The following is an 11719-nucleotide window of genomic DNA, read 5'->3' on the forward strand; positions in this document are numbered from 1 at the left end:
AAACTTCTTTACTCAAGTAAAAGTAACAAAGTACAGGCTTGTAAATTTACTTAAAGTATAAAAGTAAAAGTAGAAACCACTTTTTTCATGCCGTTGCCTACATTTTAAATGGATGTCTGCCAATAGGACTAGATCTCCGTTGTGTTCATTTTCAATCATCTGGTCGTCCATGCTACTATGCTAACGCCACCGCCACCAAGCTGCAATGATTTGCCGCCAATGAATACCGCCGAATCTGTCGATTCATCTTGTAGTGGTGCGTCAAATGCAACGTAGATTCCCATCCAATTAGATTGAATTTGGTATTGATGACGTGAAAAATAATAACGGTAACTCCATTGAAATGATTCAAAACTAAAGTAACGAGCCAATTTTTTAAAATGTAAGGAGTAGAAAGTACAGATATTTGTGTAAAAATGTAAGGAGTAGAAGTAAAAAGTCGCCATAAAAATAAGTAGTAAAGTAAAGTAAAAATATCAGAAAAATCTACTTGAGTACAGTAACGAAGTATTTGTACTCTGTTACTTCCCATCTCTGCTAATAGTGGTGGGCCGTTATCGGTGTTTGGGTGCTGTGTCTATAGCATGACTTAGCGACAATGTACATCTGTCACGGATGTATATCTGGGGGCGAGAATGAATCAGTCTTGTGTGTAGGCCTACTCTAACACATCAAACATGATGTGCTAACATGGATGCAGCTATAAAGCCGTTGGGTTTGCTTAAAGGTATAGTGAAGGATTTTTGCCAATTTCTGAAAAGTCCCGCCCTCTACACTTTAAAGCAATGATTGCTAAGGTGAATGTGGGTTAAGTGGGACACTTTTTGAAAATGTTGCTTCTGTGGTATTTGTTTAGCCTATTTCCTTTCTAGAGCTAGAGTTTCATATGATACATTTTTAAAAACCTTCACATCACTGTCATGCTTTGCTCAGATAGCTGGTCTTAGTTGCTCATTTCACTCACCTGATTAGTTCTGCCCAGTTCCTAATCATCTCTGATCTCATCCACCTGTCGGTTCTGCTTTATATTCGGTCCAAGCCAGCTATCAAGGCCAGATCATTGTTTGATGTTTCTTTGCTGTTTGTTCCCTGTTTCCCTTCTGTTAGTGCCCTGTCTGTCAGTTTTGTAAGTTTTAGTTATTTCCAAGGTTCATGACCTGTAGGCCTATGTGTGCCTACAGTTCAGAATAATACAATACAAATACATCTTATTGAATATTATTTATTTTCATGACCAGTTATTGTACAAAAGCTTTTTCATGCATTTTGTGATGCATTTTGGAAAGAGAAGAGCTGACAGAGATGAGACCTGTTCAAAGAATTACTTTTACTTATTATTTAGGTAGCACACACATCATCCTTATTTTATTCTCATCCTTATTTTATTCTTATATCTTATTTGTACTTACAATCTTATTTTTATCTCTGTAAAAGGTTGCACTGCAAGAAAATAATTTCCAGCAAGGGATTAATAAAGTAATTGTGATTCTGATTCAGAAAGTCCTTTGGCAGAAATCAAATGAGCCATTTTAATCTAGATTAATGTAGATTAATTCCAAGATTACAGTGAGATTAATCCAGATTAAAAAATGTATCAATGCCCACCACTAATATCTAAATGATACCCGCTGCTCTGGAAGCTTTTTGTGATATTTACACAGTTTTTTTCTTTTTATTATGTTCTTTTTGTTATGTTTTCTGATTTCTTTCCCTCTCGTCTCATAAAGGTGTGGAATATTGCAACTGCTTTTGGCATTTAATTAATCATATTTAGTTACTTTAACACAATTGTTTCATGTTAGCAGGGTAGGATGTAAAACTTACGTAAAAAATTGTGTTAAAGTAACTAAATATGATTAAGTATATGCCAAAAGAGGTTGCATTATTTCTTTCAGGAGTTACTGTATATGTCCTGTGTCGTCCATTTTTGCTGTTTTGTTTCATTTTCTCTCTTTTCATGCAGTTGTTTATGCCTTTCTTTTTCACTCTCCCCTTAGTTCTTATCCCCTCTATCTTACTCACCTCTCTTTCTGTCTCTGTATCCGTTATTTTACGATTTTACTCCCTAAATAATTTCCAATAATGTTTCATATATAAGTACCAAGCGGACCCTTATGGCAACAGTCATAGTGCTCTGCTTGTTAAAGCAAATCTGTTGAGATATCATCTAACTCTGGGACATCGATTTCTAGAGGTATATTGGCAAAACAGGACACAAGGAAAAAAAACATAAAACTGTATCCATTGATCTATACATTGTGGCCTAAATGTTTGGTTATAGCAAGTGAAATGTAATCCAAAAAATTACGATTAATTCCCTAAATCTATTCCTCATTAAAGGGATCATGTTTCTTAGGTTTGGATATCTTTTATTTTGTAGGAACTTGTTAATAACAAGCTGTATTTGGTATCAAATCAGGTTTATCAAATATTGTAATTTCATTGATAGCAGTTTGCAGCAGTTTACCATTATTCTTGCTCTTAATTTCTATGCCTTAAACTTATGTTCTCTTCATTTCATACAGTGAATGCATGTTTAAGCTTGTCAGACTCTTTTATAGCTAGTTGTTTCTTCCTCTGAGCTTTGCATTTCCCTTAAATAAAAGTCTCTTTTCAAAAAACTTTGCACAAGGAATGTTGTTTTTTTACAGAGGCAGCACTTTCTAAATGCTGTTCTTAACAGCTGAATGTCTACCAACCGTGCAACAAAGGCGTTTGCATATCTAAGATTTTTCTGAGTTCAGTTTATAGTAATGTTTCCTTCCTCTTCCAGCCTGAAAGGAGCCTTATGGATGGAAACTTTGTAAGACAACATGGTCGGAGATTTGTTCAGTAACTGTGCTAACTGTGATTAAGAAACATAAAGTCTTCTGAAAAAAAAAGACATGGTGTTGCTTCGTGTAGCTAAACAGATGGCAATGAAAACAGTTAATAAAACAGGCATTAAAAGCGTATATTTTGTTAGAACAAGGGAATAAGTAAGAATCACCACCAGCTCTTTGACCCATCAGGCTCTAAATCTGGGTCTATTGATGCTGGCTGAACTTTCAGAGGCTCATAAAGACAGTAACTAAGTCAGCCTTCTATCACCTATAAAACATCTCCAGGATTAAATGAATTGTGCCTCATCAGGACCTTGAAAAATTAATCAATGTGCTCATATTTAGTAGAACAGATTACTGCAACAGCTGCTACGGATCTAAAATGCAGCTACCAGCTTCCTTACTAAAACTAAGAGAGTAGAGAACATCAGCCCAGTTCTAAAGTACTTCCACTGGCTCCCTGTATCTCAGAGAATAAACTTTGAAATAAGTATGTGGTCGAGAAAACACTGAATGACTTAGCTGCAAAATACATTACAGACTTGTTGTCAGAACATAAACCATCCAGACCTCTCATGTCTTCTGGATCAAATCTACTCTATATACTCAGAACCAGAACCAAACATAAAGAAGCAGCTTTTAGTTCTTATGTTCCACTAATCTGGGACACACACACAGAAAACTATTAAAGTGCTGAAACTTTAAGTTGCTTTAAATTGTGATTAAAAACTGATTATAGAACTAATTTATTAGGGGTGGCAGGGTGGGGCCACTGTTTTTTCATGGAGCCACCAAACAAGAATAAAACAAAAAATAGGTTGATACTTTATTATTTAAAATATTAATTCATAAAAAGAGCCCTTTGCTACTCTGGAGTCCTCAAATAAAGCAGAAAATCTGAAAATGTAAGCTAAAAATGCAAGAAATTGATTTTACATTATCTTCAAAATAAATAAAATGTTTATAATCATTTGCAATTTATATACAAGTGCATATCATCATTATTTATTATGCATGTATCTAGTGTTATTTCTTAAATACAGGGGCCATAACAGGGGACAGGAAGAGTTCTATGCGACACTGGCCCCTGTTAGCCCCCGTTGGCCCCTGTCTAGAACCTCCCATGCCTTTGACCATGCCAGCTTATCAATTCTTTTATCATTATTTTTTATGAATCATAATCTTTTTTTCAATTATTCATTATTTTTCTCTTTAACTATTCATGACGATTAACTATTTAATTGCCTTTGTGTCACTGCAATGTGCTTTTCTTTTTTCATGTACAGTACATTACCTTCAATTGTCTTGCAACCGAATGTGCTGTACACTTTAAATATACTTGCCCTGCATGTATATATAAATAGGTATATAATATAATATTTATACATCCTTATACTATAATATTTATATATATACTATATACTGAAATATAATATATATATGTATATATACACTGCAGTCCAACTGTTCCTTCCCCGCTCTTTTTCCCCTCTAAAAGAATAATCTGACCTAAGCAAATGTTTCCATGAAACTCCTTAAGTTTTACAGATATTTTACACACTGCAATTGGTCAGATCCAAGATGATAACTACCTACCTATACCCAGAAGCACCTGGATGATGGTGGACTTTCAGAAAAAAAAACCTCCCGAACCCCCTTACCTCACCAAATTTCTGTTTGTGAATATAATCTATGGCCAAGATATTGATGGTGAACAAAAAAAAATAAAATTGATTGATTCGAAAACAACCGATGTTGGCTAGATAAACCAATATATTGGTCAGAAACTGACCAAGCCATTGGTTTTGGATCAACCAATTTAATTAGCCAACCAAACAACCAATAAAATGGCAATTGATGGTTTACTAGTCTGAGTGTTTTGGCTGTAGTCAAGTGTAGTTTGTAATAGTGATGGGAGGTAAGAGAACAGTTACATGAATTAGACATGCACAACATGCAAATCTTGGGTTTAAACTTGGTTTTATCATTAGCATTAAAGGTATAGTGCAGGGGCTTGTGCACGCTCTCGCACATGTTTAATAGGCATTCCCCCTCTAGTGCAGGTGCATGCGCATTTTTTTGGATCGGGCGGGTCTTTTCAAAAATTAGCAAAAATCCTCCACTACACCTTTAACTATTAGTGAAGTCCAAGAAGCATTAGTAGAAAAGTGGCGTTTGATGCAGAAGTTTGCCCAGCATTCAAAGGGTTGGTGCTTTAACCTCTGCTTTTAATGCCATTATACCAGTTAACAAATATATTTTGTCAAAGTGGTAAATTTGTATTGGTTTTACCTTTTACCAATACAGATTGCTTAAAAACATTACCAAATTAGATAGGCTGTTTTAACCAAAAGATTGGTTGGACCAGATAGGTGAAATAAAATTATTTGATGATGTTTTTTCAGGGTGGTTGAATCTAACTTCCTCATTGCTGAATTCAGTTTGGATTTAGAGAGATTTAGGAGTTCTGTGATTTCCCTCTGGGATTATTAAAGTATGTCTGATTCTGATTCTGAAACAAGGCTGGAATAGAGCCAGTACGCCTCTGCATGAAAATGAGACACTGGAGGTTGTTTGGAATTTTTTCTTCAGGATCCCTTCTTAGATTCTACCTTTGAAGGTGTTCCAGGCCCATCCCACTGGGTGGAGATTCCAGGTAAGACCCACAATACATTGGTGAGACTTTTCCATTCTTGCATGGGAGCACTTAAGGATAAACCAGAATGAGCTTATGATTGTTAGCGGGGGTCAGATGTCACTGTGTCTCTCCTTGTAACTCTGTAACAAGAAAAAAATTACTGCTCAAGCTCAAATTTCCTCGCTTTTAGTATGTTTTGATACATAAGGTCCAACTAAAATCATTATAATTACCTTCATTATAATAAATATCGGTAGGAGAAGCAGTGGAAGGGAAAGAAGTAGGTTTTATTCAGTAATTTTACGATAAACAGCCTCCTGCCTTCATTATAAATCAATCATTTTACATGCCATGACTGAGAAGGGAAACGCACACAATAATATGCCTAACTTCTTATTCATCGGTCAAAAATAAATAAATTATGTATCTTTTAAATTAGTCATTTGGAAATTTTATATACTTAATAGCAATTTTCATAAAGTTTTACCACCAAAACATTTTAATTGACACCCTTTTTTGTATTTTATTTATAATTTTTCTATGGGTTTTACACCAATTTTTACATTACAAATCATATATCTTAACTTTTAGTATTTCTAAATAATTATCTAAAAATCAAGATGTGTCCACGAAAGGTAATTGAGAATTTAAATGAAAAAATTTACACATTTGACACATACAAAAAAGTTACTTTTTTTTTTCTTTTTTTCTTACAGTGGGTTGTGTCAACTAAATTATACCGCGTGGCAAAAAGAAAAAAAAGGCTGGGTCGAGGAGGGGCCACCAGGTCAGATTTCCACTAAAGTGCGACCCCTGATCCGCCTACGACCATCCATATTTGCTGAGGCTGCGCGGAACCATCGATGTGAAAGCTATTATTCAGCTCGAGACACTTAGCAGCGACCCATCCATGTTAGCTACAGATCTGCGCTTCAGCCGCAGGAAGTCCGAGCCCTCCCTACTCCAAGCATCCTTCCCAACAGTCAGAAGGGGAGAAAAAAAGAAGCCAAACAGGCAAAGTTTTCCTCCGACTCGCCAAGCAGGAGTCGATATGGATAAAAACACGATAGATTCCCGTGAATGAAGCAAACAACCGGTAGTAACTTTTTTTTTCTTTTTTCTAAAAGAATGATAACATAGTCTTCACTTTTCTTGGTGTCTTTGTGTGAGCGGACGCGAAAACGTTAACTGCGGAAAAGTTTGGGTCAGACTATGGCGCGAGAGAGGAGCGAAGACACCGGGATGGACAAAGCTTCAAAAGCCAAAAGGCAACGAAAGAAAAAACCCAAGGAGCACAAAACCAGAACAGTTCACGCAAACATCCTTTATGACAGAGCCAAAGGAGAGGAAAATCCCAACAGACACTACGCTAACAACAAAATTAAGACCACAAAGTACACCGTGCTGTCATTCCTGCCCAAGAATCTTTTCGAGCAGTTTCACCGCTTTGCTAATGTCTACTTCGTTTTTATCGCTTTGCTTAATTTCGTCCCGGTTGTTAACGCCTTTCAGCCTGAGCTGGCTCTGGCTCCGGTGGTTTTCATCCTGTCTGTCACAGCCATTAAGGATTTATGGGAGGACTACAGGAGGCACCGCTCGGATAAAGAAATCAATCACATGGACTGTCTGGTCTACAGCAGGTAAGCTCGGCCTCCTGAACCACTACTTCACTTCTCCTTAAAAAAAAAAAAACTTTAATCGTACAAAGATAGAAATAAAAAATAGACTTTCAAAACATCCCAAAGCCTTTATGTTTTGAATTCCACTATAATCCTGCTTAAAGTAAACAGCCCCACAGAATGATTCCACCACCACTCTGTTTCACCATGAGGGTTTGTTGCCAGATGCTGCAAGTTAAGGTGGATGGGTATATCTTTCTTCCAACTTTTAGATAATTGATTAAAGCAAATTCTGTGAGATTTTCAAAGGTTCATCCTTAAAGTTGTAGGGAAGTCATATTTAAATGTCAAATCATTCTGGCTTAAACATGTACATAAATGTACCCTTTATCAGACCATATTGTCCCAAAAGTTAGAAAATATCTTTTTTTTTTAAAATCCTGTCTTAAAATATGTGGGGTTTTTTCTCATTATCTTATGCAGGCCAGTTAGTTATACGTCAGCTTGTACACCTAAATTCAGCCAATCATATATCAACGGCCATCTGTCAATCAAATTTTTTCGGTTATAGCATCTTGATTCATATGTCGCAGCTAATATACGCAACAGTTGAAAGAAGAATCATTTACTTTATTATTGAGTTCCGTCCCAGTGTTCACGGGGATTGATGTCTGTGTCTTCAGCAGGCGTAGAACTAACAGAACTGGCAGCGTTGTGAGGCGAGAGCTCAAACATGTACGGCTGTAAGCCTTCTACACCAAACCAAGCTTCTGGCGCCCTGGCGTCCTCTTCCACAACATCTTTGTTCCCCAATTTCCTCCTCTAGATAAAAAATGTACGGTATGATGGAGGAGACTCATCCACGACCTCCGATACTAAACTCTCCTCCTCTTGCATGTTTCCTCTGTCCATAGCGTTCCTTCACAGTGTCGTTTCTAAGTCACCAATTTAGTGCTACTTGGTCCCAATGGAATTTCCCATTGGAAACCTACTAGCACTAAGTTGCTAACTGGTTAGCAAGATGCTTCTGATAAACCGGCCACAATCAAACTTGCTGGTGAACCTTCCACCACAACAATCCTGACCCCCTGATAAGCGACCAATCACATTCACTTTATTCACTCGTGTAAAGTCGTGCACCACTCAGGAGAATTCAGAATTGCAACGCTTGGAACAGCCGCTTCCCTACGACTTTAATTGGAGGAGTTATGGGCCTCTTGGATCATTCTGAGCAAGTTTAAATGGATGGGTATATCTTTCTTCCAACTTTTAGATCAGGGGACTTCAACGTTCTCCAGGCCAAGGACCCCCAAACTGATGGTGAGATGGAGCGGGGACCCCCTAATTATATATATTGTATGAAATTGTGTTATATCAAACTGGTCCTATAGTCACTCTATTACATATGGAGTAATGTAACGAAAGTAATCTCTCCCTGGGATTATTAAAGTATTTCTGATTCCTGGTTGATGGGACAGGTGTTGTGAATGAAACGGTGCCCGGCTTGAAAGAGCTCCTGTGTGTCGCTGAATGTGTGCATTGATGACTGAAAGACATCTTCTGCCTCCATTTATCTGTTTACTACAGTCTGTTGAATTCATGTCAATGTGGATTTAAAGACATTTCAATTAGTGGAAAAAAAATGCAGGGGGGAATATAAAAAAAGTCTGATTAACCAAAACTTTCACGACCCCCTTGCAGTACCTCTGTTGACCCCCTAGGGGTCGCGGACCCCCTGTTGAAGACCTCCATTTTAGATAATTGATTAAACCAAATTCTGTGAGATGATCAAAGGTTCATCCTTAAGTTGTATGGTGGGATCGTTTTTTTTTTTGAAGACTTTCTGAGGTACTTTTTAATAATAATTGAAGTTTATAGATCTCACACTGGGGGAACTTACCTCTGCATTTAACCCATCCTTGTCGGGAGCAGTGGGCTGCCACTGTGCGGCCCCCCCGGGAGCAGTGTGGGGTTAAGGGTCTTGCTCAGGAACCCAGAGTGGCAGCCTGTGGGGATCTAACCGGGTACTGGCAACCTTCTCAGAGCACAAGCTCACTGCTCTAACAACTAGGCCAACACTTCCACCAGCATTAATGCACCTTTAAATTTTTTTTGGTGTTTGGGGTTTTAATGTGACATTAAAAAAAATTAAAATCCTTTTTGTTGCAGTGTGTCATGCAGGTCGGCCTTCATGCATGTCACTTTTTAGAAGCACTTAACCCCAGAAACGATAGATTCCTGCCTAAATCTATCAGTCAGAGAATTATAGAATAGTAGAATAGGATATAGAATAATTCTTGCTGTAACTACTGCATTTGTTTTGGTTCTGAATCTATTAATAATGAATGATTTTCCACCCTGGTGACCTGTTGCTGACCAGTTTCCTGAGTATGTGTGCCCTGGCTGTACTTAACTAATGAAAAGCAGCACTGTCGTCCTTTCCGTACAGACCATGATTCACAGGCATCAAGAGCCTCAGTGTTTTAGTGGCTCCAAAGTGTAGAGACTCAAAGTTTTTGTCAGCGTTGGACATTTAATTTTCTTTTTTTTTTTTTTTTTTATGTCAGCAATATTATTTCAAAAGTCCTGACCTTTTCCATCCCTGGATTTGTTGACTAATTTTGTGTGAATTTCAAGTGAATTTCAGTGTTGTTCCCTGATTAATTCCAATGAGTCACATTTTTAAGGAAAACCATATAATGAAAAAATTCAACCCCCCTTTTTGCTCCTAAATGATTAAATAGACAGCAACACAAATCTCTGTTTTTAATCCATTATTTAGGTTATTCAAACATCAGATTGATTAAAAGTTTGTCATTTTCCTCTGTTTAGAAACTTCTAATAATTAATATTAGCTTCTTTAATAAACTACCTCTTAGTGTCTCCATGTCTTTATACATTAACAGCTGTAACTTGAGTACAATGATGTAACTTTTAAACTTGAAGAGCCTCATTAGACCAATGCTTGTGATGCTAATTGGGCTCCAGATTTAGTGGTGTACATGAAAAACACGAATAAAAAGGTTCCCGCTCAGGACTTAGTATGTATAATAGAAGAAAAAATATAAAATAAATAATAGCATTCAGCTATAGCATTTTTTTTAAGGGGTTAAATTATTTATATTAAATTAACGGGTTAATGTTTTGATTTGTATTGTTTTATAAATAGGATGAGAAATGTGCCTTCTTAAGCTCTATCCTGGCACCAATAAGGATGTTTTTTTACTGTCTTATGTGCATTTCAAGTTTTCTCAGTGATGACGGGTCCCACCTGCTGTTCCACTTATTGTTTTTAAGCAGCAAATCAATGGTTAACTTCCCACCAGTCAGACTGTGATAAAATAATAATCTGGTTTTTAATTGATAAACTCTTACCTGTGATGAGATGTTCCTTTAATGAAAAGCCTGAATTATTGTTCCCTGTCCTTGATAAGATTCAATACCGAGAAACATCCGTGGATTTCGTTAACATCAGATAAAGAGTTTTTTTCTTGAAATTGTCTCCTTTTCTGATGAGCCTCTCTCCCACTGTTACACCCACTAGCAAATTCCAGCGAGCCTGTGATGATGCAGAATCGCTATTTAAGGGCTGAACGGTCCAATGGCCCTATCCACTACGTGATTTGGAATGGCACTTAATGTGGAGGACCCTCCACGGAAATTCCCAACCAGAGGGTTAGTGCTAAGGGTTAGTGTTTAGGAGCTGGTTTGGGATTCAGGCCCTAAAAGTTTGAGTTTACCCTCTTGGTGGGATAGAGATGGGAGTGATGAAGCAAGGAGGGCAAATGTTAGGACACTACGTGATTGATGCTAATACATTAGCACAAACAAAATAGTTTCTTTTAGACTTTTCTGGTTATAAAAAAGAGCTCATACAATGTATCACTTTTGGTAAAACTTGCTTCATCTGCAGCTGAAAAATGTGTTTAAAATCCCACACCAAGCATCTGCACTGTTTCTGCAGAGAGGAAAAACGCTACGTGGAGAGGTACTGGAAAGAAGTGCGCGTCGGGGACTTCGTCAAGCTGCGATGTAACGAGATTCTCCCCGCTGACGTCCTGCTGCTGAGCTCCAGCGACCCCGATCGCCTGTGCCACATCGAGACCGCCACGCTGGACGGAGAGACCAACCTGAAGCAGAGGCAGGTCATCCGCAGCTTTTTCGATCTGGTAAGACAGAAGGAAAAAAAATGTTTTAGTTTTCAACAGCCTCATACAGCATTGTAATTTTGGTCGGTTTTCACAATTTAAAAAGTAAATTTTTTTAAGAAAGCTACCAAAGCATTTATTTCTGTGAAATCCCTTCAGTTGATAGTATTATTTGATGATCTTTTTTTTGGTTAGCTCCTGTTTTCCAGTTGAGTCTCACTTGTGGGGAGTTTTAGATTATTTCTGTAACAAAAGTTACCATGAAAAAGCCTCAATATCTCAGTAAAATAGATGCAAACTGCTTAATGTCGCCATGAGAATTTATACTTGATGGTTGCGATAGAGTCATTTGAACTATTCTGCATGGGGAAAACTCGAGATGCATCGAGTATATTTGATATATTGTCCACCCCTAACTAGGGCTGGGTATTGTTCAAAAATGTTCGGTTCCGGTACCAATACCGATACCTTCACTTCGATACCGGTTCCTGA

General features: G+C 37.5%; 1 protein-coding gene across 1 annotated transcript in view; it reads left to right on the top strand.

Annotated features, from left to right (window-relative positions):
• Positions 1-6387: 6387 nt before the first annotated feature.
• Positions 6388-11719, top strand: part of atp10a (ATPase, class V, type 10A) — a 70362-nt gene continuing 65030 nt past the window's right edge. The window contains exons 1-2 of the mRNA XM_015394456.1: positions 6388-7100; positions 11044-11248. Of these exons, the coding sequence (XP_015249942.1) occupies positions 6673-7100; positions 11044-11248 (633 nt within the window). The 5' untranslated portion in view covers positions 6388-6672. The remainder of the gene's footprint in view (positions 7101-11043; positions 11249-11719) is intronic.

Source organism: Cyprinodon variegatus, unplaced genomic scaffold (assembly GCF_000732505.1).
Source record: "Cyprinodon variegatus isolate N-32 unplaced genomic scaffold, C_variegatus-1.0 Scaffold686, whole genome shotgun sequence".
NCBI lineage: Eukaryota > Metazoa > Chordata > Actinopteri > Cyprinodontiformes > Cyprinodontidae > Cyprinodon > Cyprinodon variegatus.